At 50.3% G+C, this 26,772-nt stretch overlaps 1 protein-coding gene across 2 annotated transcripts in view; it reads left to right on the top strand.

Annotated features, from left to right (window-relative positions):
• The first annotated feature begins 1,367 nt into the window (after positions 1–1,367).
• LOC131205848 (RING finger protein nhl-1) overlaps positions 1,368–26,772 on the top strand; it is a 47,125-nt gene continuing 21,720 nt past the window's right edge. The window contains exons 1-7 of one of the 2 annotated variants that reach the window (XM_058198120.1): positions 1,368–1,403; positions 1,710–1,999; positions 19,023–19,163; positions 20,770–20,905; positions 21,007–22,484; positions 25,657–26,471; positions 26,598–26,772. The exon at positions 26,598–26,772 is cut by the window's right edge and continues 65 nt beyond it. In XM_058198120.1, coding sequence (XP_058054103.1) covers positions 19,029–19,163; positions 20,770–20,905; positions 21,007–22,484; positions 25,657–26,471; positions 26,598–26,772 — 2,739 coding nt within the window. In that variant the 5' untranslated portion in view covers positions 1,368–1,403; positions 1,710–1,999; positions 19,023–19,028. Of the gene's footprint in view, positions 1,404–1,709; positions 2,000–19,022; positions 19,164–20,769; positions 20,906–21,006; positions 22,485–25,656; positions 26,472–26,577 lie in introns of both variants that reach the window. The other variant, XM_058198121.1, reaches the window with a different exon arrangement.

Below are 26,772 nucleotides of genomic sequence, written 5' to 3' on the forward strand. Positions count from 1 at the left end.
GTGATGATTTTTTGGTATAACACAACTATCATTATGAGGAGTTGATTTTTTTTTGCTAAATTTTGTGCCATTGAGAACATGTGGCCATTCATGAACCTTGGGTTGCTTTAAAAAATACCCCATGAAATTTAACAGAATTAGCTTGATTTTTTCAAAACAATCTGGACCAAAATAGCACCTGTGGACTGTAGAAAAAACCTCATAACAAACACAGTTCAAAGTTATCCTGTTGTAGCAATGATCCCTAAAACTGTTCATCCTCGTATATTTCGTGAGACTTCATTTGTGTCCTTGAAATAAACTTCTTTTTGCTATCCACTGTACAGGAATGCGTCAAAATTACGGAGTTGATCAACGTATAAATTCATTCCATGCTCGGACCTCAGCTGAGCTACCCCAACAACCGGACCAGCTTCTAGACACTTCTTTCTAGGCGATCGGTTTTAGCATCTTTATTTTTCCTGCAGCTTCTTATGCTCTGCATTCGCGTTCGGATTCGCGAAAGTCCGCAATAACCGCTTGTGTTAAACGCGTGATCGAGCCGTGATGCCAACGGACGTGTCCCATTGCGCCATGGGTGCCGCCCATCAGACGGGCCGCGATGCTCGCCAATGTGGGCCGCGCGCCCTTTTCTCGATTGGTCATGCCGCCGCAAAGAACCTTTGGACGCACGCACCGAACGGCATGGCATGTTTTGGCTTCACTACGCCCCGGCCCACACCGTGACCGAGTGATTAAACGGTTTGCGCGACGTGTCCTGTACTGTGCCAATGCCAGTGCGCGTACGATCGGCGTGCGGTCGGCGTAAGCATGTCGACGGTGTTGACACTATTTCTGGCCACAGTGCTTGACCATTTTTCGGCAGGTGATCCGCCCCTGTTCGAAAGTTTGATCAATGGAATGGACGGCAAACAGTCTCAAGTGGTTTTATTTTTTATCACGTCAGCTTCAGTGGATTCAATGATTATTAAACTAGGCATCGTGCAAGGTTCATCGTCAGCTCGGTGAGCTTTGTTGGATGGCCACTGCCTAACGAACGATACAACCTTTAATTTAAGGGCCAGGATTAGTAGCGTGTTTGAATCATTCTCGTTGACGTTGACCCTGGAAAGGGGGTTGCACGAGATCCGGTCCGATCTGAGTTGAGTTGGTGAAGGATAAGAAAAACCAAAAAGCAGTGTTCATCCCGAACCGTGAGCCGAAGTGACCGCGCGGCGCACCTTCGACGCATCCTCACCGGTCACCCGTTGGCTACCGAAAATACTTTTGGCCCCACGGGAAGCAGCGGTTTGCGCATGGTCTGGCGCGGATTTCACTGCGCGCCGTGGCCGATCGAACGGACCGGACGGACATCGCGCTCAGTCGAACGACGGCAGGCCTTCGGGCCCGTTCCTTCGCGGTCTGTACGTACCGAGACGCGGTTTGGGTGGCCTTTTTTTCATTCCTAACCTTTTTCTCTAACCCTTTCGGGCTTTGGCGACCACGTGGCGAGGCTGTGGATCTGAAACTGAATTCTGTCAGAACCCCGAGCCTGGCCGAGAACGATTCAGAAGTGTGAAAGTTACCGTTGATTTGACGAAGCGAGAAAGAAAAGTTGCATTGTGGAGATGGAAAATCGGAAACCCTCGAGGCCCCGTGACAGTGTGACCGTGAAATGAGGTTCCCTCCACGCTGGGTTTCTTCTCATGTTTGTTTGGTTTGTTCCACAGGTGAAAGCAAACCGGTGGCACCGGTGTCCGGTTTTGCGTGTGCGTCCAATCGCGGTGAAGGTGAAGCAAACTAGTGAACCGGAAAATCGTGCCGTGAGTTGTGGAGAAGAAAGAAAAGTGTAGCCCACCCACAACAACCGGCCCAGTGGGAGGTGAACGTCGGGTGCGAGTTCCACCCTAGCCCGTGGGTGTGCGGCGCACCGCGCTCGACACTCACGGAGCGTCTTCTCTGGATTCCGGTTCCTTTATCTTCGAGAAAGAAACCGAAACAAGGCTGGTGGTGCAAGGCAGTAAGTAACGAGTTTCCCCCCCTTGTGGCAAGCGATTAAAAAATCGGACAACCGGCGTTCAAATGGTTCGAGAACGAAGGACTCCGGATTCTGGGCACCGCCCAGATCGTGACCCGACGTTTCGAACCCCCTCGAACGGTGCTCGAACATTCGAAGCGCGAAGGCCGACATAACAGTGAAACATAAATTAATCTTCTAAACACTGGCCGGTATGCCGAGAGGGAGGCCGTGGCCCCATGTGTGTATGTGTGTGTGTGGTTTGAGGTCCTGCAAAAAGATTGCGTGTGAAGTTACACCCATGCCGAGAGGCTCCCAATGGTTGGCCTAATGAAAAGATGCTTAGCGTAGGCTTGGCGCCGAATTCCCGGATCCTGATCCCGGGTGGGCGATGTTTTGATTCCGATGCCCCGGAGGGTGGTGGGGTTGGCCCACGGAGATTCGTGGAAGTTGCGTCCAACGGAATTTAGGGCCGGCCGCCCGGCGGCTCAGCTGCGATCCGCTTGTCCGTAATCGACACCAGCGTTCCGCTAGATTCTATTTAAAAAGGGGCAACACAGGTTCAGTTAACTTCTAGCTCTAACTTCTATTGCTCTCTAAACGCCAGCGCCAGTGCGGTGGGCCGTTAATCCGATCGAACAACGTGCCGCGCGCTGTGTGTAAAGTGTTTCGTTTTTTTTCTTTTCCCGCGGTGGGAGTGCTTTTAGCATTTTTGGTGTCCGCGCCTATTTTTAGCCGCTGTTGTCTGATTCACTTCGCCTTCACCAACCCCGTCAGACCGGGCAGTGCGTTGGCGTGTGCGTGCGAGAATTGGGCTTGGGCCCGAGAAAGGCGTTAAAGGGCCCGATCCCCGAGCCGGACGTGATGTCGGCACACGTTTCTTTCGACGTACCGTGCGTGTGCCCACGGCCAAGGACTTCACCATGGCCATTGGAAAACATCCGAACGAGCAAACTCGCGCGCCTTTTATGCCATGCTCGAAGTGGCCCACGCGGGCCGGGCAACACTCTTGATGTGGACTCGGAATTACAATCATATCAATTAGGTGCCACTTCTTCTGGCCGATCGTGGCCACCGGTCCCGGCGTGTTTGAGTGCGTATTGTGCTCACCAACACAGCCAGCACGCCGGCGATTACGGAAGAATCCGGTACGGTTCGGCAAGATTTATTTTTATCCCGAACCACTGCAACCATCGGCGTGGTCGTTCCTTCGTGGGAGGATTTCAAAGCAACCGAGCGTCCGCACGTGTGTATGTGTGTATGTGTTATTGGCCGTACCGCCGTCCTTCGTGCGGATAAATCGAGTGATGCAAGCGATAGAGAATTCCATTTGCATGATTTTCCTCGCCGGATGGGTGGACGTGGAAAATCACGTCCCATTCAGCGGGGCGATGCAACTTCGGACAAAGCCTCGGCAAGCTCGGTTCGGGCTTGGTCCGAGATTGTAGGGCCGGCGCAAGGATAATGGGCCACATTAAGGGGCGACTCGAGCGCGATGCTGTAACATTACGAGCGGTAATAAGGCAGCCATTCATGGCGCCGGCACAGCGCACCACGCATCGTTGCATCGCCACAGCGATTTCGAGCGTTTCCGCGATTGGCCCGATCCCGAGAGCGCTAATTCCGTGGGGCACGCGCCAGGATGTCGCTAGGAAAGATTGTGTGTCCTGTTCGACTGATTTCGAGCCCTTGTCAGCCTCCTTGCCGCGCTGAACTCGGGGGTCTCGGTACGGTTCGGGAAAAACAAATCTAATTTTCTTTTTCTTCGCTTGCGCCAAATGGCCATTCATAGTCCACCACATCGGGACGCTCGTTGTGTCGCCCTCCGTAACCGTTATTACTGTCTTTATTGGGTGTGCTGTTCCGTTTTTATTTCATTCACGCAAAGCCCATTTCGGGCTAAAGTTTTGTGGTCGACAGAAGGAAAAAAAAAACACAGTACGAACGAAAAGGGCTTACTTCAACTCGCTGTGAATCGATCATCGCCGGGGCGGCCAAACTTGTTGGCGCGCCAAAAAAGATGGCCCCGTCGAGATGGCGGTGTTGGGGTTGCTTCACGCACGCACGAAGACCCCCCCGTGTGTGTGCCGCGTTCGGATCGGACCTGACTGAATGTATAAAAATAATAACCGAATGGTAATGAAACGTCAATCAGGCGCCAGCCGATGGAAGCGGCTTTTTCGAGTGTCTTCCTATCGTGCCCGGAAATCGGAAGTTGCTTCGGAACGATCCCGTTGTCCGTCGGCGATTATCAATCATCCGGCCCGCGACCGTTCGATGAGGTTTTTTATACGAGCGCGCACCTGAAACACAATTTGCCATCGGCTACGCGGTATTTGCGTCGTCGGCGACAAATTATGGCCACACTCCTGCCCACCGTTGGCCACCGGATTTATTGCCCGGCAAACGGGTGGCGAATGGCGAATAGCAAACGCGAAGTTAATGCTCTTGCTCCACTTGATCAATTCACCATTGCCATCGAGTTGTAAAGCGCTCAATCATCGGGCCTTCGGGCCGGTTGCTGGGAGCCGGGAATCTCGTTAGCCTCCACCAGTGTGCGCCGGTTGGTTGTCGTGTTGCCCCTAACGAGCGTCCAATGTGCCTCCCTTCGGCCGTTTATGGGCTATTCAAACTGTCGTTTCAAAAACTGCCAAACATACGCGGGATGCGCGGGATCTCTCATTTGTGTGCGGCCGGCTCACTACAATCACTCTCCGACTCTCGGAGGCGCAATCCGTCTTTCCCGACCCTGTTCGGGCGAAGAAAATACGAAACGAGCCGGGAAAAAGAAAACGGCAGAGATCGGGTCGCATTCGGCGGATAACGCCTAACGGGTAGGCAACACGCAAAGCACCGCTCACCGAACGACCCAGACGTCAAGTGCGACCTGTTGCTGGCGGACCGTTACATTACTGGAACCCGTGAATGGTTTGTGGAGGAGGTGGAGAGTAGGGTGGGGTGGGGTGTTGCGGGGAGACAATCCGGCTGACATCATACTTCCAAAGATGGAGACGCCCGGCGCCGATGGAGGCGCCTGGTGATTGATAGCAAATTCTTGATGGCAATCGAATATTCACTCGGTGGCGGGTTGGTCTTGCCTGGCCATCATTCACGTCACTCACACGCGTCCCAACCCGGGTTCCAACCCCCTCCAAGTACCGTATGGCTTCTCGGTTTTCACGGTGATAAAACCCGATTACACATCCAGTGCGACCATTTATCACGGGCTTCATGGCATCGGCATGCCGTTTGCCCTTCTTCCTGGCCACCGGGGCCCTGCCCGGGTTTTTCTATTTTCTCCCACCGCACACAAGGGGGTTTGGCTTTGTTTTGGTGTGGTTAGCGGCATTTCGTTCACCTTCGGTGTCACTCGCAATTGAAATTGATCGTCGGCGATCGGGAGCGTGTTGGGAGCAAAAACGACAGCCGGCGGGAGTGGTGTCGGAATCGGGGAAGAAAAATCGAACCTTTCTTCAACCTTGTGCCCTTTTAGCGTCGTCCGCAGGCGCCGGCCGGACGAGTGGCAGGGAATGTATGCAGTGTCCACCCAGCGACCGCCGGAAGCCACCGGAAATGTCACCGGAAAGCTCGGAGCCCTGTCGATGCATTCCGTCGCGGTGACCGGTCCGGTGCTCGACTCCGGTGTTGGTGCCGGTGACAGTTAATCGATCCGATTCATCTTCTTAATTGTTGTTGTTATCATTTCCACCCATCCTTCCGATGACCGATTGAATAGGTGTGTGGCCAGATTGAGCATGCTGGTGTCCGGGGCCGCTCTGGTGCCACTTTTCATTACTTACTCGTTTTGCTGTGTATTATCACTTCTTGCGAGCGCAGTAATTGCCATGTCAAGAGCCTGGGCCTGGGGGCCCCTTGCAAAAGGAACGTTGCTACGGCGAGAAATGGCGCAGATTGCGTAGAGTTGTGCCTTCATTTCGAAACCGCTTCTTGTATGTGTCTGTCTGTGTGCTAGGCGAGACACAGTTTTTGTAGGAAAATATGAGACCAACACGATGTGCCGGTCGATGGGCGGCAAGAACCGCGAAAAACGCAGCAAGAAGAAACCACTCTATCGGTTATAGTTGGGCACCGTAACGAGCCAGAACCGGTTTTATCTTGCCGGGAGGTAGTATTTGCTGTCCTTCGCTCGATCGGCACTTGGTCCTGGTCGTGTGGTGAAGAAGATGCCAAAGTAGGTGAAAAAGTGCGAACAAACAATGATGAACGCCAGCGCCGTAAATGGCTTCCACCGGAGCAACGGATGGGGATACTTTTACCCAACACAAATATTATGTTCCAAGTAGTTGAGCTTTATCATCGGTTTTTTTTACCAACACCACTCACACCCATTTGCCGAACTCTACGTTTTTAAAGCTTCAAAACTTCGTCCGCGCCCCTAACTTTGTTACGAAAATAAACCCATCCAGCGAACGGCGTTGTTTGCGCCACCGGAAAAAGGGCTCTCGAAGCGGGGCGCTCACTATCATCCTTCACACAACATTCATTGGCCAACTTTACGAGAGCATCGCCGGCCCCGGCTGACGGTGCTCGGGTGCCGAAAGCCTTGCGCTTTTCCTTTCAGGGCGTTACACGACCACGCAGAGGGAGCCACTCAACGGGGAAAACTTCTTGCCGACAGAGATACGCGCACCCGGTCGGAGGGAAAGTTTCCTTTCCACGGCTCAATTAGCCCAATCGATTCGACGCCACCATCACCGTTCAGATTGGCTGATTTATCGACGGCCACCGTCACCGCCGCTGCCGTCCGGCAGGTTGCGAAATTTTCCCCACTTTTATTACTGCAGTCATTCGGCGCGCATTCCAAGGGTATTGCCAAACTTTGCAGCTCGCCGACGATGCGGCACTTTTACGATGTCGCTACCCGTAATGTGCGCGGCACTTTTGTGTCGAATTTTCTCGCTCCCGTTCACTTTTTTAGCCTCATACCGGTTCTCGGTTCGAACCGAGCTTTGTGGAGCTGGAACTACAGGTTCGCGGTTGGCGGTGGTGTGATGATGGGCTGCTTTAACTAGTTTCCGGCCAACGGAGCCCGGAGCAACGGCCTTTGTCAGCCAAACTCGGCGCCCGTCACGCGGAATGTTCAAAGTTTGGCCCGTTTTATTCGAGCAATTATTTCCAACACAAAGTGTCGCCGTCGACTTTTTCGGCGGAACTCCATCAGGCTTCGGAACCGCCGCAACTGTTTACCATAACCCACACGAGCGAGCGAGCGACGGAGAGACGAGTGGCACTGTGAAAGTGGAGAGCCCGGACCACAGCGGTGGCAGTCGGTGGAGGCTACTTCACAAAACACCGCCTCAAACTCACCGGCATGTAAGGTGGTTTTGGATGCAAAATGGCGCTAGCAGCACATAAAACACCCGTTAACCCGGGAGGACCAGGGGAAAAAAATGGACGATGGCAGTTTGATGGAGTCGACGCTGCGGCCAGCAGGGAAACGGAATGGAGCGAATCAGAAACTCGCCTGAAGCTGGCTGGCACTTTAATGCCACTTCTGGTTGACCGACGTACAGCGGTGGCTGTGACCTTCATTCGCATTTTCAGTTTTACGTCAGCTTTTCGCGCCGCTTTCAATGGTCGAAAGATATAAAGATATATTTTTTCGCAGCATTACAACGGGGGTACAGGATTTTAATGAATTGCGCAAAGATTGCGTCTGCGTGGATTTATTAACCGTTTTGTTAACCATCATTCAAATGAACCTTTCAACAGGTTGGTTCGATTTATAAAGCGGGAAAATCTGTCGAAAAAAATAAATCGGAGTCCTCCGAGCGTCCACTTTGCAATTGGCCCCTTTTTGGCTAATATTTTATTTTTACAATGGTCTCAATAGCGAGACTGCCGTGGGATCGAGCTGAATCGTGGGACCTCTAGTACTAGGGTGTTCTTTAAGTTTTGCGGGTCGATATCAAAGGAGTCGATACGAGCCTGATTTTTTTTTATATTGGTACTCTTTTCATATGAACGTATGCGAATATGAGTATTACGACGTAAAAAATTAAGTAGTATGCAATGAATGTTTTTATTTAGAAGGTTTAAAGGGAAAGGAAATTTATTAACGAATGTTGAAAGTGTATAAGCACTCTTACATTTAATCCTTCAAGATGATCCATTTATAAAACTTAAAAAACAGACACAGCACCTGAAATCGTAGAAAAATACAGGATACCGTATTGGAATATCGTCGAATCTCTTAAAGAGATTTAGTTTGATATTTTGACTGAAGTATTGGGTTCCAAAAAGCTGTTTGCAAAATGGTTGCCGGATTCGCTAAAAATTAAACAAAAATGCATTCGAATGCTAGTTTCTCAGCAACATTTTGAGCTTTTTCGAATGGATAAAGTGGATTTTGTGCAAGTGAATCATCGCCGGGGATGAGACTTGGGTCTATCACTATGATCCTGAATCAAAACAACTGGCTAAAGAGTGGTGTGAACCTGGTTCTTCGGGTCCAAAACGATTTCGTGTTTCCAAATCGCCCAAAAAGATGTTAGCATCCGTTTTCTGGGATGTGAATTAAATTTTGCTTACGGATTACTAGCAAATTGATAAAACAATAAATTTTGTTTACTGTTGTAACCTTCTGAACCCTTTGATTGTAACCTGTGATGGAATTTATAAATTGAAGTCTCTTTGGAACAATTGTATTGATGTTCAGGGAGATCATACTGGATAAAAAAAGTGTGTTTCAAAGCAAAAAAAATGTCTCCTTATCATCGACCCGCAAAACTCAATGAACACCCTAGTATATCTTGCAGGAAAGCATGTTTTGGTTCGGCAAAGGGCTTTGATACTGGCTGGCCCATTCATCCGGTGTGGGTCCCGCAATCGCCCTCGGGCAGTGAAGAACGCACCGGCTTCAAAGGTTCCAGCTGTCCAGGGTTTTGGGCCGCACTGGCCGTCACTTATGATTGGTGCAGTTTTTCCGGTTCAAGAACTATGAATAGCACCCCAGTCCCTAGTGCAGTGACTCGTCGCACAGTTCTCCGAAAAAATAAGTCTGCATTTAGTTGAAAACTCTGCCATTCCGAAATGAATGTGCACTTCAGCTCAGCTGGAAGTTTTTAGTCATACATACTGACGATTTCCTTGCTTTGATGTCCGGTAAGGTATTTCCTATTTATACCAAAAACGTATTGTATGATTTACCTTTCCCTTAAGGACTGAAGCTTCTACTTCACAAATCGAGCAATCGTTCTTTGAAAATTCACATCACATCAGAATCGGCTCAAAAGCAAGATAGCTTATAACCTGAACTACGTGTAATTTCACAGTAAACCTATGAAAAGCTTTCTGGCAGCTCGGCCTAATTAGCTGTAGAATGGGCTTTGGCAGTCAGATTTGCTTTATACTGCGAAGCATCAAAGAGAACACATTCCATTTCTTGAAAGCACGAACCCTCTTCACCCTTCAACCCTCGTCCAATTACGCTCAAAACTTGCTGCGACTGCGTCAGCGTAGTTAGCGCAGTGTACGCAGTACGCGCGTTTCTTAAGTTTCAAGAGGCAGCGACACTCGATCGCGCCAACTTCAAACCTGACTCTAGACCCTAGACCCCCTAGAGTGACTAGCGGCAGCTAAAGGAACCAATGATTGGAAAATAAGCACCCCGGCAGGACAATGGAGCACCAATCAAGCAATGGGCGAAATCGGCCGCCCAATCGGTGGAACGTTTTCCCCGATGCGGCGCATGAATTGCCCGCATCGAATAGCAGCCCCCGTTTTATCGGGCCGTGTGGGCGTGTGTGTTTGGACGATTTTCCACGCACTGCACGTGCCCACAAGTGCCGAGTGGCAACGTGAGTTGCAACGCCAAAAACTGGCACGCCGGCCGCCGGCCGCCTTTTCGCTTCGTCCTGTTCGTCCTTGGAAACGCAACCTGACGCTTTATCAATCACTGCCCCGTACCCGTGGCCCCGTGGAGTGACTTCTTCAAACGGACGGAGGTTCGGAAGGGCGCAGAAAAAACGAAACCACAGGACCGAACGCAAAAACACCCAACAACCGGGCGGGAAAACTTTTCCATCAAACAAATCGACCCCAAACACACCGAACCCGGCAGGCCGGCAGGACAAACAAGACGGCCCACGATGGGGACGGGTGAGCGGATGGTAGAAAAACAAAGTCATAAATTTTTATCGTCATAAATAATAATGTATCACATTTCGTAGACACACGGGCAGCACGTAAACATGTGTGCCGGGTGAGGCGCGTTTTCCCGCGTGCGGCCCACCAAGCGTTGGGATGGAAGGAAAGCCGGAGAAAACTGGGCCAGGGCAAAAAGGTGCTTCCGAAAAATGCGGGAAGAGTGCAAAAACAGGGAGCAGCGACCGGGAAGAGTGAAACCCATCGGTCGGACGGTCGGTCGGTCGGGAAAACCACCGCCAGTGGGCCTAAGCATAGCTCGACACCCTGCCAGTCGCGCAACGATCTTAATGCTGATGGGCTGCTGCTCGGGTGTGTTCGAAGTTCGTTAGAGTTTGAAGCAAAAAGTACCAAAAACACAGCATAACTCCCACCTCGCACGTGGTGTCGTGAAGGGCAGGCCGGCATCTGGCACGGTTCCGATTGATCGTTTTCAGGATCCGATGGGAGGTCCTTTGCCGAAAAAATAAAACAAAAAAATTTAGAGCTGAACAAAAAAGGATTACGTCCTCGCCGTTCTCGCGGGGCCTCGGGTTGGGCGGGAGAGTTTGGCGCGGTGCCAATTTAGTTGGGCGCGAAAAGCTTTCGCCAGGTGTCACCGGTGACGAGCGTGTGATAGTGCGATTGTTACGATTTTGTTGAACGCTGCGCTGCGTTCGGAACCATTCGGAGCTCGGAGCCGTGTCGTGAATCACCTTTGTTGGGCTCCGGTCCACCGGGAAACGGCGTAGGATCAGGCCTGGAAATTGTCACGGTTTTTTCCGGCTCATTGAAAACTGCGCCGCCGCTGGGACAATCCAGCTGGTTGATTGATGGCCACGGGGAGCGAAGGATGCAACGCCCAGATCGCGGCACTTTATCTGCGTGTTGACGGGCGCGCCGCGTTCACTTTTTCCGACGACACAGCACATAAATCGGTGATAAAGCACTGCTCAACTTTTCTGCCACCGACAGCAGAAGGCGAGCTCCAAGCGGGAGCTTATCAGCGATTTGGTTGCGAAGAATCGGAACTTTTGCTGTTGACAGCGAGACAGTCCGTTCAAGTTTGCTCAGGAGCAACAAAAATAAAAACCCCATAACAAGACAGGAGCCACAGTGCAGTGAAGCTCAGCGGCCGGCACTTTAAGGCACTACGCATTTTCAATGCAAGTAATTTTTTGTTGAAATGTATAAATCTTGAAACAGCTCGTAAGGAGGGTCTTTAGCCAAATATGTGTAGGTTTGCACTTGATGTTTGGATTTGAATTTTTACCTATTACTATCACATCCATTTGCATTGCCTACGATTTTATTAGTTACGCATTCGTTAGTACTGGGAATTATGTCCATATTTCATTACGAAATCCAATGTTTGTTGATGATATTTAGTTGTGTTAGCGAAATGGTTTAACATACACCATTGAATAGATCCTTGAACACCAAGTCAGCACAGTGCTCAATCATGCAAGATGATTTGTTTATGACCAAATTTGTTTCATTATTAGTGGCATTTGGAGAGGAGTACATTATTTTCGGACACCTAACCCATGGCAGCGCTCCCACAGTGCATCATCAGACGCTGCTTATCCGTTGCTGTCGTCGAGCTTCACTGCACTCGTCCGGGAACGAAAGCAGCAGCTTCTGTAAATTCTGGCAGATTAATGGTATACGAATGACTTACAAATGCCACCCATTTTATCTCACTCCCCTTGGTAAAATATAGGAGCAACACTTGATCGGGCATCACTTTTCATGGACCCTAGAAAGTATAAACTGACGAGCCCTGCATTGATTAAACCCAATGATGCTAACACTAGCGACACTGTGATTGATTTACCCTTTTGCATTAACAGCCGTGCTCTGTTGGACCATTTGACATAATGAGCCGTTACTAGCTCTCTGTCGTAAGCATGACAATTTCTCGTCATTTCTTGACTTTAATATGTCCCTTGTTTTTACTTTCATGTCTTCTTAGTAACCGTTTCATTCTTGTATGTATTTCGCCAGTTGTGTTAAGTGTTAGTATCAGTCCTAGTTCCAAGTTATGTTAAATACATGTTGTCATTGAATTAAAACGGAGTCTTGTACTGACGCTACTCTCCAAAAGCGATTGCTACCTTACCTCTTGCTGCACTGTGTTCTTTAAATAACGTTTTTTCCATAAAATAAATACAAATAGTTGTTTTTATCTTAGAAGAACGAACCGCGCTTAATTTATGACACAACTAGTTACACTAGTTAAAATTTATCCTAGGAACGGCACTTTAATTATGAATACAGCCCGGTCCGTTCTTCTAAGGTTCAAATAAAAACGGCACCTTAGTTTTGTTTTTAATGATCACTTATGTTGTAATTTTCAAAACTTCCATATTGTTCGAATCAATGAGTCATGTTTACATAAATTCCAAATTCATTTAGTTATAAAACAAAAACGGCTTAATATTTTTCGATGCTTGAACTTTTATATGAAAAGTTAATTCATTACATTTTTGTGTAAAATACTATTTTGGTTGCAGAGAATTAGAAAATATGGAACATTTATTTCCGGCAAGTGGTCAGGTCAGCAACTCATTCGTCAAAAGCACATTTCGTGGACGATTATTTCCACCTCTGTGGCTATGTTAATATGCAGTATTGTGGTTCGGAAAACCCACACATCGTGCAAGAGAAGCCAATGCACCCACAACGAGTGACTGTTTGGTGCGGATTTTGGCTGATTGGTTTTTCGGCGAAATTGAAGCTGAGAACCTGAACAGCGTTTGATTTGAACAGGTCAGCGCCACGTGCCATATAGCGACAATCAGAATCGATATTTGAGTTATGCGCACAAACCAGCAGCTTTCGACAACCTCAAAACCCAAATTACAGGTTTCTGTTACCGAAATAGGACCTGATACAATCGAAAATGTACTCAAAAATAGGTCGACCGAATGAGCTACTGCCAAGCCAATCGTGCTGAATATTTGATCAAATAAAAGTTCAAGCATCTAAAAGAATGAAGCCGTTTTTATTTTATAGCCCAATGGAAAAGTGCACGCATTTTTGACCAACCTGTATAACAAAATATTACCAACACTTTAACAAAACCATCACCGGCAAGGTTTAACGATGAACACATAGTTTAGACAGCACAAGACAGGCTTCAATATAGCGTAAGATAAAAGGTAACAGATAAGAGTCAAGAAAATAGCATCTTCTATCGTTAGGTACCTGGAGGTATTGTGGAGTGCTTATGTAAGTTCTTATTTGCTGGTATAGCAACAAAATCGAAAAAAAAAGAAAAAATATATTCAGAAATCAATTTATTTCTCTTCAATTTCTGTTTCTCGGACCAAAAACACGAATGTAGACACGTTTGACATTTCGTTTTTAGATTCCAATATCATTGTTTGTAGCTGGAGTGTTTATCTGGGAGTGGATAATCCAGTAAAATTTGTTCTGGAGATGAAGCACTGTCGAGCAGTATGAAATGAAACTGTGATCAAATAAAATGGCCACGGACCACATAAGTAGAGGATGCAATTTCAATCTCTGTCACCCTCGCGTTACTCAATCGCCAGGACCGACATGGAAATAACGGACACGGGGACACAGACCAGCGCTACCGGATGGAATGGACATCGACACCCTACACTCACCAGCCAGGGTCCATACATTCACGCAGCAATGTCGCTGGTGCGTGTTGTGGCCTATCAAAATGAAACTGCTGCGATGCTGCAGCCCGGAAATCATCACGCACATCAAAGCAAGCACGGGCACGGGCCAGTTACCATCCATCAACCGACCCACACGTTTTCGGAAAGAAAAAGTAAATGACAAACCATTGGGAAACCCTACCAATAGGACCACGGGACGGGAAACGGGTGGTGTGTAGTGTAGCGCTCCGCTTGCGCAAGGTCTGGCCTCCGTTTGCGTGGATTCCCAAGCATTTCTCGAAAATGATATTTTTGTGTTGACGACTTCAGGTGCAGTCGCCCCCCGGCGGTGGAGAGGCTCACTGTCGACCTAAATCTCGCGCCTGCCGGTCAATCAACCCTTCGAGTAGAGGGGCAAAGAAAGAGAGAGAGAGAGAGGCAGAGAGTGAGTGAGAGAAGTGAAGAGCGGGAATCGAAGAAAGAGAGAGTCCTTCTCGGAACCCGATTTCGGAAGCGGATTAGTAGCTCCGTTACGGAGCGTTACGCAGCGTTACGGTGGAATTCAGACCTACGGCACAAGCCGAACTTACTTGACCGTCCACCCGGCTGCTCGTGCTCGTAGTTTCGCGCAGTCCCAACGGGAAACCCATCGTGATCGGCGTGCGTCACTATTAATAGCACCGCCACTGCCACCGCCGCCGCCACCGCCTGGCTGGGTGGGAGAATCTTCGTCGGAAAATTCGGTGGCCTCTCGCGTCCTAGCATGCACACCTATTTTTAGTCCTCCGTCACTGCACTGTTCATGTGTGTGCGTCGTGCCGCTCCAATGCGCACCGAGTGACGCACACTGGCCTCGCTCAACCCAGCTCCGGTGTTGGCCTAGGTGTACGCGCCTGGCCCATATGCCAGGGATGGCCTGGCTTGGCAGGTGCCGGTACCACACATCCCAACACCGATCGCCAGTGTCTTTGTGTTAGCACTGCGATCGGGATACGATCACTGAGCTCTCGTCGGAATCGTCACCGCCGGAGGATCAGTCGCTGCCCAGCAGCCGGTCGGTTTCGGTCCACAGAACGCACGCAGCACACCGTTACGGGACAAGTGTTCCAATTTCGAGTGGTTTTTTTCATATCAGCACACACGGTAGTAAGTGAGACGTAGATTCAAAACCGGAAGTCGAAGAAGTGGTCACGCTGACACTCGTTCACATAACACTACTTCCCGAAAGTCGCCCGAGAAAAGGATCGCACCCGGTAGCGCAGTGCACTTGGCGCAACATACGCAGCTACGTGGCCTACGGGATATGAGTGCGCGGTGAGCATTCGCGGAAACTAACCTGTGTTTATGTGTGTTAGTAGAAAGATTTAATTCTGTAGTCACCCAATAGTGAAACGTTGATGCAGCAGTGAACGTTACGTACTAGGCCTCGTGGACTTTGATTTTCCAATGTCCTTCGAACAGGGTACAGGGCACAGACCGACGAGAGCGAGCGACGGGGGGTGTAGTTGGAACACGCCTTGCGGATATTGATATGATGCTGACTAATGGCTGTTCCGCCTATTAATAGTTTAAAGCGAAAACAACGGCGACACCGGGAATAACAACACCGGGATGCCTCGAGCGCTCTGTAAACGTTGACGTGATTGCCTCGGATGTGGCAGGGCGTTGGCACACATGGGGCACCCTTTCTCTCTCTCTCTCTCTCTCTCTCCTCTCTGTCGCTGGCGGAAGTTGTTGGAACACTCGATAGTCATTTATACGGCACACGCTTCCCGAAACAAACGTATCCCTGGAGACCGTCGGCTAGATTAAGTAGTTTTGCTTTCCATAGTCAAGCTGCTCCCCAACATCCTGGCTAGCCGGTACAAGCGCAGAACCTCGTAGCAGTTGGGCCACACTCGCCAAACTTTCACGTTCCGTCCGTGGGTTGATGGCTTCTGAACAGAGAGTGGCGCTTCCGGCACCAAACTTCTAAAGTAACGGAAACGTACGGGAAACAGTTAAGATGAGCTTCATTCGATCAGCGCTTCATGTGAATTTCTGCTGGTGATGCAGACGAACTCAGTTGTGAAGAACCACAGTTTGTCTGGCTAGACCGGCCAGACCATAGTGAGAGTTGGACCGGCATTAATTCACGCCAAGCATAAGGACCATAAATGGTTAGCTGACGATGGGCTGATAAGTGGTAATGAAGCCCTCCAGTAAATCAGTAACGCTTCGTGACAGGAAACCGTCGAAGTACGCACCAACGGACTAGTGAAATGGCAGTGCCGTTATCCACCCTCAGGCTGGTCCCCACGAAGCACTCGTCGTTTGCCGAAAATTGTCTAAATTAAGAATGGAGCTCATTCTGTTTTCCGCCTGCGGTGGAAAATTCCCGAACGATCGGTCAAGTGCGTTCATGCCACCGGCAGTACCTTGAACTCGTTTTCCATTTCCTGTCTTCCCACTCACAATAATGTCCTTTAAACCCGCACACACACTGCGCAGTGTTCGGAATCGGAAAACGGTAAACATCTCTTTCGTGGTCTCCGCGCGAGATTGATGCCAGGTTTCCTGGACGGAAGCCGCAGTGACGCACTTCAAGCACAGCTTCAAGTGTTTTGATCTCATCGCGAGTGCTTTGTTTCGGTTCTCCGCCAGTGCCTGCCTGTGTGTGCCTGTGTTTGTGTGAGACTAAAGAAGTTCACTTCCAAAATCGAAAGACCCGGTCTGGCGTGCTCGTTGGCCGTGAACGTCACTCCGTCTTCTGGTTGAGAATTATTTATAGCACCCGCACGGGGGGTTTATTGCACCGCGCGTGACCTCCAAATTCGAAGCATTGCTCCCCACACAAACACACACGCACGCACGCACACACAGCAGGAGCATGACATCAATTTTCCAGTCAATAATCGAAAAATCTGCTTTCGAAGAGAGAGCGCTTTGCACTGGGGATGCTGTGTTTTCCAGTCCCCGTTACGGAGGGGCGAGCTCAGCACCGCTTCCGGTCCCGATCAGGATCACGCATTGCATTACGTACGTGCATGCACGTGTCAGAGAGAGAGAGAGAGAGAGAGAGAGCATCTGGGCGTGCAGGCGCAATTTGTTGGCCGTGTATCCGCGCGACCGCGAATCGGAACGAAGCCAGAAAATGCAAAACTGAATCCAATATTTTCCATTTCCCGTAGCGGTGTGCGGCGCATATGAACGACGCACCGCTCGGTGCCGCTGGTGGTCCTGGCCGGTGGCCGGATGTTGGTCGGGGTTGCCAGGATTGCCAGGTCTTGGATGTGCATCTTGGTAGCACCAGCAGAATGCTAATCATATTGGAAAGCGTTCGGCGCTCGGCGGGTCGGGCGGGAACCGTGGGAAAACCACACGCCAAATGGGGTTTGTTGCGCGCGTCCGGATGCACACACCTGGACCCCACGCCACATCATGCCGCAAAATGCATCCATTGGCTGCGGAATAAAGGACTAAAATCCGACAGGGCCATGCGTCTGGTGCAATTTTCCTAACCCGTGATGCACACCAACTACTTACGGCACAAGTCGGATTGACTAGCCCGGGAACTCTACATCCTTGCAGTCTCGTATCGACATATTCGAAAGGGTACTGCGTCCTCTTCCGCTGTGGAAAAGTGTAATCTTTTATGTTTCTATTTACCAGTCTGTTCTAAAAGTTTTACTGAGAGCACTGCTGCTAACCTTTTTTTTATGTTGGCACACTCTTCATATGAACGCATTTGAAGTTTCATTTCAATCGGTCACTTAATTTTTTACAAGCCATTTAGTATCGACGTGTCGCCGTATTTTTTACAACGAAAAATATCAAGTAGCAGCGACTAAATTTATATTTTTGGAACATATAAAAGCAAAGGAAATTTATAAACAAATGTTGAAAGTGTATAAGGACTCTTCGCCAATTCAATTAGTATAGCAAAAGATGGGATGGTGAACTTCAACTTGATTCTACATGTCTTGAAGAGGTCCGAAAACAATAGCAACACCTGTAGAAAAAATACAGGATATCGCATTGAAATCGTAAAATCGAATCGAAAAAAATCGTAAAAAACGACGCGGTTTGCGGAAGAAAAAAATTTTTATTTTCAAATTCATTTAAAGATCGTTTTGATGCCTAAAATATAAAAAATGCTATCATTTCTGCTGAAATTAGATTTATTTTCCATTCATTTTTGGAACAGAAACGATGGAAATATTGAAGAACTTTTTAGCATGAGTCAATTATACGTTTGGAACTACTCCAAACAGTGATATTTATTGTCCCCACAACAGTACTTCCGTTGGGCGGGCGCTCTATCATTCCCCGAATCCAACTATTATACATTTCGGTTCCGTTGCGATGTTTGCCGGAGAGTGATCGGCTCGCTGTGAGCGACAAACTTTCATGAGTTGATTTAGGTGAATGCTTTACATCGATGGCGTTAAATTCCAATTCCTGTCTGCCATTGTTGACATTCTCGTCCGTCGTTCATCGACATTCCACCCAGAACGGTCGACACCAACTCGCGCTGGTGAGAAGATCGGGAAAACCCAAAATTCAATTTCATTCACCGGAACACCGGACACCCCGAATCGTCGTCCATCGCTGGTCATTTCTATTTTTGCCCATCATGGCATGGCTATTTTGGCCATCATGTGGGTGGATGTTCGCGCGTGTTCGTATGTGTGGGGGGGAATTGGTCTTTGATACAACGGTTTTGTAGCGACGGGACGCCTAGGTACAAACGGGGTCGAAATATGTTACGGTTCGTGTACTTTCCGCGCAAATTAATGTAGCGACGTGAGTGTCAGTTTGTGGAAAAGGCTAAACCTACGGAACACGGCTGGGTTTGACAGCCAACTAGCGGGTAATTCGCGTCCGGTTTGTGGGCTGCCGGATTCGAACAATGCTTGCCTCGCAACAAAACCGGGCTGTGTGACTTCCGGGCTGGCAAACGGTCGCTCCGGGACATTCCAATTAGCAAACGACCTTCAGCCAGGACGATTCAGAAAGCAGAAAAATAGTCTCCGGCGTCATCAGGTTCACCTGCCGGCGAACGTCTTTGGCAACCGCCCGATGAATGGAGTCGAACCGGTCGACCGATGGCCCTTCGGCTCGTGTGCTCGAGTGTGTCCCTATTTATAAATCACGATCACGACCGTTTCATTCGTGCCAGACGCTTCACTTCGCTCGGTCCACTCGGTCCTGGCTCTTTCCCACACATTCGGCTGACTTTTACTACGCTTCTGGTTTCGTTTCAGTGAAAAATGGAACAATTTGAGCAACTACTGACGTGTTGCGTGTGCCTCGATCGGTACCGCAACCCGAAGCTGCTACCATGCCAGCACTCGTTCTGCATGGAGCCGTGCATGGACGGTCTAATCGACTACGTCAAGCGACAGGTGAGTAACGGCGCCACAAGGTGACGAGGAATTCGGTGGAACATCGCTACCACGCGGAGTATGGGGAAGAATCACACGCGAGCGAGATTTGAAGCGAGATCGATCAAGACCTTCTTCAATTTTACGGATGCTTCAAGACCAACCGACAAATCCCAATAATGCCACAAACTTAAAACAGTATATAGTATTAAGCTCGTATTAACTCTCGACTTCCTCGTAGGAATCGAAGTGCTTCTCATCCAATGCTTGTCGATGAAAATAAGTGATCATTGGAAGGTACCAAGGCTGGTGGATACAGCGAGGAGGAAAGCAAATCCCAGTCAAGTGCTTTGATTACATCCTGAACCTGTTTTTACTTTGTGTCCGGGTGCATTATCATGCAGCCAAGATACCGCACCTTGTCTTCTCGCTCATTCTGGTCGTTTTTCGATCAATGTATGGTCCAAATTGATCATTTGCTGTCGGTTGCGATCTGAATCAACTGTTTCGCCAGGTTTTAAGAGCTTGTGATGCACCACACCTTTATGTTCCCACCAGACACACATTATTTGCTTTTTGCCAGATCGATCTGGATTTGCCGTGGCAGTTGATGGCTTTACCGAATTGGCCCATGATTTTTTTCTTACAGGATTCTCAAAATGAATCAAATTTTCATCGCCAATCATAATCCGTTGGAAAAACGACTTCCTTTTGTACCTGGCGAGCAGAATTTAAGGTTTTTTTGCTGTCTTTCGTTCAGTTCCTGTGGCACCCATTTTCCAATCTTCTGGATCTTTCTCAGAGCCGGCAATGATATGGAGTATCGCGACACATTTAGCTGATTCGAGAGTTTATGTTGCGTTTGTGTGGCATTTTCATCCACAAGAGTTTGTAGTTCAGGACGCTGAAACTGTTTTGAAGTCTTCCGACTAATTTGTTTGTTAAGTCAAAATCGCCATTTTTTAATTTTTGTAAGTCGCTTAAAGCATTGCGATCTTCCAAAAGCATGATCACCGTAAGCTTCGCCAAGCATTTGATGCGGTTCTCTAGCAGTTTACTTAAGCGGAAAAGCGATGATGTCCTTATTTCGTACTTTTCAGGCACAAAATTCGACAATCCAATTTTTTTCGACCTGAAATCATTTACCTGATGTTGAAGCACCAAATTGACAGCTAGAGCCATCTGTTTACACAATCTCATTTCCGACTTTTAAACCTGGCAAGGGTCACGATTCCCAATTGTTCGCAAAGTCCTTGATATTTTATTGCTATCGTTAATTTAAATCACTTTCGGGTGTCGAAGGACCTTCCTTCGAAGGGAACTATTGATCAGCCAGGCGTCACGCCTGGTTGTCTGGCACTCCGGAAAGAAGCAATATCTTCGGAACATTGAAGCCGCTTGAACAAACACATTGCAGCGGACGTCACCATCCTAGAGATGATCTTTTTTGGAAAGTTAGACTAGCTCGTTATCGAAGCGTACCCGGCGTGACATGAACATAATCAATCACCATATTGATATCACCAACCAACCAGGGCTGCCAATAACGATGAACATCTTGCGGCCACCATCTGGGAGAACCTGATGCTGACTTGGGTTTCTAATCGGTTTTGCGCGTGGTTTGCAGGTGAAGTGTCCAGAATGCCGAGCGGAGCACCGGATACCGTACCAGGGCGTGCAGGGCTTCCCGACCAACGTCACGCTGCAGCGGTTCCTCGAACTCCACATCGAGATAACTGGCGAGCTGCCAGATCCAACGTCCGGTAGGCAGACCTAGTGGGGTCCTAACTGGGTTGAATGACCCCACCGAGAGACATTTAATTTGTACCGTCACGCTCTCTCTCTGTCTCTCTCTCTCTCGCAGGTCAGATAATGGAGCGGTGCAACGTGTGCTCGGAGAAGGCGTACTGTGCGCTGTGCGTGCACTGCGACAAGAAGATCTGCCCGGACTGCAAGGGGGCGCACATGGACATACTGCGGCGTGAGATCAGCCGCATCAACAACCAGATCCGCCGGGGGCTGCACCGGCTGAAGGAGGTGCTGGCGGTGGTGGAGAAGAACGCGTCGAACCTGCAGAACAACTGCACGAGCGTGTCGGAGGAGGTGGACGAGATCTACCGCCGGCTGCAGAAGGCACTGAAGGACCGGACCGACCACCTGCGCCACGACATGGACAAGTACATGTCGACCGAGCTGAAGAACGTGGTCACGCTGAAGGAGAACCTGGAGCAGGAGATCGCCAACATCCAGAGCAACGCGGACCTGGCGGAGAAGTACATGAACGACACGGTCGAGTGGGACGACTGCGAGCTGATGGACACGAAGGAGATCTTCCTGCGCACGGTCGACTTCATCCGCAACTTCGACTGCGAAACGATGGACTACAGCCGGAAGGTGCGCTTCATCATGAACATCGACCCGAACAAGCTCATCATGGAGGTGTCCTCGTACGGGGACCTCAACCTGCCGAGCCACGGGGGCGGCACGGCGACCAGCCAGAGCCAGGGCTTGCTGCAGCCACCGCCCGGTCCCGGGCTGATGCGCTCCAAGAGCGACCACCGGCTGGCGGCTCAGTTCCGGCAGCAGGAAGCCCAGTCCTGGAACGCCGACGAGGAGCCGCTGCTCGGGGGCCGCAAGTTCGGCGAACGGCCAGCGAAACCGCCGGCCGCCCAGGAGCGTGACCGGTACGGCGAGTCGCGGTACGGCGGCCGGGGCGGGGCGACCGATTACGACTACGACGACGATACGTCGCTGTCGTCGAGCCGCACCGGCAAGGGCCGCTTCCGGTCCCGGTTCGCCCGCAGCCACCAGCTCGACAACGACTCGGACAACGAGTCGAAGCCGGGTGCCAAGGCCGGTGCCGGTGGCGGCGATGGCTCGAAGGACGCCGCCAAGGTCACCAGCACGGAGGACTGTGCCAAGGGTCCGCTCAGTGGCATCTTCCGGCTGATGGATTCGCCGCGCGTCATGAAACGCCTGCAGGACCAGGAGAAGGGCAAGAAGAAACCGTCGCCGGCGACGACCCCGACGCTGGCCAAACCCTCGCCACTGGCGGGCGTGAAGCCGAAAGCCGGTGCACCGACCGCCGCCCGGCAGCTCTCCGAGGACGATGAGATTGCGAAAATCAAACGTCAAAACAAGGGCGCGTCCAGCTCGGCGGCGACCACGACGACGGCGGCGGCGGCAGCCGCTCCTGCATCGGGCACCGAACCGGAACGACCGACCACCGACCGGGTCTCGGCCCTGAAGAGCGGCCGCACCGCGACCCCCACGTCCGACCTCGACAGTGACAGCAGCCCTTCGACGCCTGCCGGCGGTCGACGCTCTTCGCCCCACGTCGAGGTGAGATCCGATGAGGGGAAGTAGCGCCATTCTTTGTAGCGATCCGCGCCCCGACCGACCCACCGACTCCGCGTCACTCGAACTCGAACTCCGAAAAATCCCCCTTCCCATTCGAAACTACAGTACAAAGCGAGCCGCCGCCGAGAAAAACCAACCTTCCGAAGTATTAAAGTATTTAGTTCAAGTACCGAGCGCGTAGCGGCGCTAGTGGCGATGCCTAGCTTACTTCCTCTTTGCCTCGTTAGAAAAAGACACACACCCACACAATGGGCTACGGGCGCTTCCTTTGGGGCCGAACAACAAGGATGGACCGCAGAAAACAATGGAACCGACCGCACGTAGATTGCTACAGAGTCAGTCAGTCTGTCAGTCACACGCGCTGCGTTCCGTGCATTCTCTCTACCGCAACCGGCGGAACCGCAACGTCAAACACCCAACTTCCCACAGGCACACACATATACACACTCACCCAGGGACACACAGATACGTCAGCCAACCTTTGCGGGGTCATCAGCGGCACACCAGAGGCTCAACTCCTGCTCGCTGATTAAACTCTGACAACCCGACCGGACGACCGGAAATCAACCCGCACTCACCGGAAAGTTGATGCGGACGACGGGAGCAGGACGCAGCGGAGGCCCGCACTAGTGACGGTTGGTGTTCCAAAGCTCGGCCCCAAGAAAGCAAAAAACGAAACACCAACAAACACGGGACCGAAAGCCGACAAACGTCAGCTTGTCCTGGACCCCCAAAAGCTAACGCAACACAAACACGGACCACGGTGCGGCCTGATCTTGATTTTTGGTGACACTCTCGGCGATAACTCCCCGGAAGGCGGATCGAACCTCGGGAGCTCGGGGACCACCGGAGGCTCTAACAGCACGTCCCATACCAACATCCCCCCCCATCTCTCTCTCTCTCTCTCTCTCGCACTCACATCCGATCGCACTTTAAAACAAAGGCCGCTGATCGGCGGGAGGATCACCCTTGCAACCACTCATCAAACATCAACTACGTCAGCTGTGTCCCTGTCAAACTGTCCGTTTATTGAATTAATTTCGCGTCGGCACCCCGCCAGTTGGCGGTCATTTTAACATCTGACGGGCATTTCCGCCCCCCCCTACAAACATGAATGACCGTCGGATCCAATTTGAGTTCGCCAACAGTGCGTCAGTGTAATGAGATGCTCGGTTCTCGTTCCCTTGACGACTCGTTGACAACTGAACTGCTGAATGGCTCTATCATACTCCGGAACCAATATCAGCTTGTTGTCCCTCGGTTTCCTCTCCTGTTTAGCAATAGGCTTGAGGATAGTCGTGTCGTGTAGCTGTTGGCTAGGAGCAGGTTTTGTTAAAAAAAACATGCTGACTGCTGACTAAAACGGCATTCGCTGATGGAACCGATCCATGTTTTGACAACTACATGATGCAACCATTGGCTGATGCATCAAGTGTTTGGATTTTTAACTACCGATTACTTCACTTCTAAACGTCAAATTTCATTCTGGATATTGTAAAGATTTAGTAAAACCTTTGCCATTTGCAAAAAGGGACGTTTTACGCTTGTAGAAAATCGTAAAATATTTAAAACGTTCTTCCAAAGTGAGTCTTCAACTCAAAGTTTACGAACTCAGCGCAACGTTACTAGGTTGTTTAATAAGTTATTTGCCTAGATAAGAAAAACACATTGTTATGGTATGAACTTCACTTTGTTATACAGTATAGCCTCCCTGAACATCAATGTACTTAATCCTTTGAGACTCCAATTAAAGAATTCCATTCCCGAAGCGAAAAACTGGAACGACTTCAAAATACGCCTCCACGGCTGTTATGACGTCATCGTTTGATGGAAAACGATTTTCACGCATGATTTTTTTGGTCTAAAACAGTTGGAAGCCACTAGGAGCCAAATCTGCTAAATACGGTTGAAACGCCAATGATTCGAAATTTAATTCATGAATTTTTGCCATTTTCAAAATGCTCCTGTGACAGGGTGCATTGTTTCATTTCTAGTGAATGCGGTACCTATTTTGCAAAGAGCTTTCAAGAACCCAAACTTTCACTCAAAACATTGGTTATACTGCTCAATGAGATGACTAGGTCTTACACTGAATCTCTTTAAGTGATCTAACGATATTCCAATACGATATCCTGTATTTTTTCAACGATTTCAGGTGTTGTGTCTATTTTTTGACGCTTTGATGTAGATCGCCTTGAATGCTACTACGACCACGTTTAAACTCAGAAACCCCCTCATTCACCACCAAATTAAAAGTGAAGAGTACTTATACACATTAAACATTCGTTCATAAATCTCCTTTGATTTTAAACCTTCCAAAAATAATTAAACAATCACTTCAAGATACTTGATTTTTTCCGTTGTACAACATACTGTGACATGTCGATACTAAATGACTTGTAAAAAAAAAATAAGAGACCGATTGAAATGAAACTTCACATACGTTCATTTGAAGAATGTACCAATAAAACAGAAAAAAATGGCTAATAGTAGCGCCCTCTGGTATCGAGGCAAAAAACATATTGAACACCTCCAGTATGTTAATAAGCAGAGTTGTCGCATTTGGGGCTAGGAAAACCCACACGTCGTGCAAGAGAAGCCAATGCACCCACAACGACGAGTGACTGTTTGGTGCGCCAGACCGAGTCTGGTTGCCTCATCGGTTCATTTTTTCTTCGAAAATGAAAAAAGATCCACAGCCGAGAAATGTTGGCTGATTGGTTCTTCGGCGAAATCGAAGCCAAAAACTTGGACGACATTTGGACGACTTTCTACGGAATCCAAACACTAGAAGGACCACCGTAGACTAGATCATGTTTCACGCATAGGACACTCTTCCACTCATGTTCCATTCATAAAACCTTACTCGGCCACTTCATGTCTTCACTTCTGCGCCCATCGTCACAGTAACGGTCATCTTGATTAACTGCGCACATCGCTTGAGCACCGTGAGTCCGTCAGGTCCTGGCCACAGTCGGATTGGATGACTTTTTTGCGGCACTACTACTTTTCCCATTGACCCTATTATCTCTCTCCCTCTCTCTCTCTCTCTCTGTCTTTCGCCACACAACTCTCGTAACCCATTTCTTCCGTTTCTTCTCTTTCTTCGCTCATTCTTCGCCCAACCATCCGTTTGTGTGCTGCCGCCCACCAGGCCGACAGCGATCAGGACCAGGACTCGGAGTCGAACCGCCGCGCCAACTCGCGCCCGTCATCCGCCAAACCGGCGACGGCGGCGGCGGCCCAGAAGAAACCGTCCGTGGCCCGATCGGCCAGCAGTGAGTCGAACTCGTCCAGCGAGAGTTCGCGCGCCTCGCCCGCACCCGCGACGACGGCCGCACGCGCTCCGGAATCGGAAACGAAGCCCAAGACGATCCTGAAGAACGCCAACGAAAACGCCCAGCGAGCCACCACGAACGGCGAAACGGCCAAGAAGCCGTTCCAGAGTCGCTTCCTGCCCCAGACGGTGACGACGATGGCACCGAAGGAAACGCCGGAAGCGAAGAAGGAGGAATCGGACAGCAGCTCCGAGGAGGAATCGTCCTCCGAGGAGGAGTCCGAGGAGGAAGAGGAAGAGGAGGAGGAGAAGCCGGCGACTGTGGCCGCACCGGTAGCTGCTGCGTCGATCCCGACCACCGTCTCGAACGCACGACTCGAACGCACGTCGCGTCGAACGCACGACTCGGCCTCCAGCAACTCGCGCTCCAGCCCGTCCAGTCCGCTGTTCGGCCGAATGGCTCGCCAGGACTCGTCGGACAGTGGCTCCCGGAAGACGTCGCGGGACGAGGCGACGCGCTCGACGGTGACGGGCTACTCCAGCCCGACCAGCTACCGGTCGCACCAGAACCACTACGAGCGCGACGAGAGTCCGAAGTACGGGTCGTCGGCGAGCGGATCGTCGGCGCTCCGGTCGCGGACCACGAGCCACGCGGCCGAGCCGGACGACAACAAGTACGGCAGCGGGTCCGGGTAACTGTTCTGCTTTCTTTTCAATGCCCACCCCCCACCCCCCCACAGGTCGGGGCCCCGTTCCGACCCGGGGGGAGGGTTTTCGTTTCGCTTCCGTACTTTGTAGGACACGTTCCGTACTTGCAGGTACACGAGCCGGTTCCTGAACAAGAGCAAGAGCACGGCGGTGGTGGCCCCGGAGGACGAGGGCACCGACGACTCGGACGGGCGCCACGGAGTGGGCCGCAGCCGGTTCACGACGGCGCTCCAGGACCGAAGGACGCGCCTCGCCCGCAGCCGCTCATCGCACAACTTCGGCAAC

Source organism: Anopheles bellator, chromosome 1 (genome assembly GCF_943735745.2).
Source record: "Anopheles bellator chromosome 1, idAnoBellAS_SP24_06.2, whole genome shotgun sequence".
NCBI lineage: Eukaryota > Metazoa > Arthropoda > Insecta > Diptera > Culicidae > Anopheles > Anopheles bellator.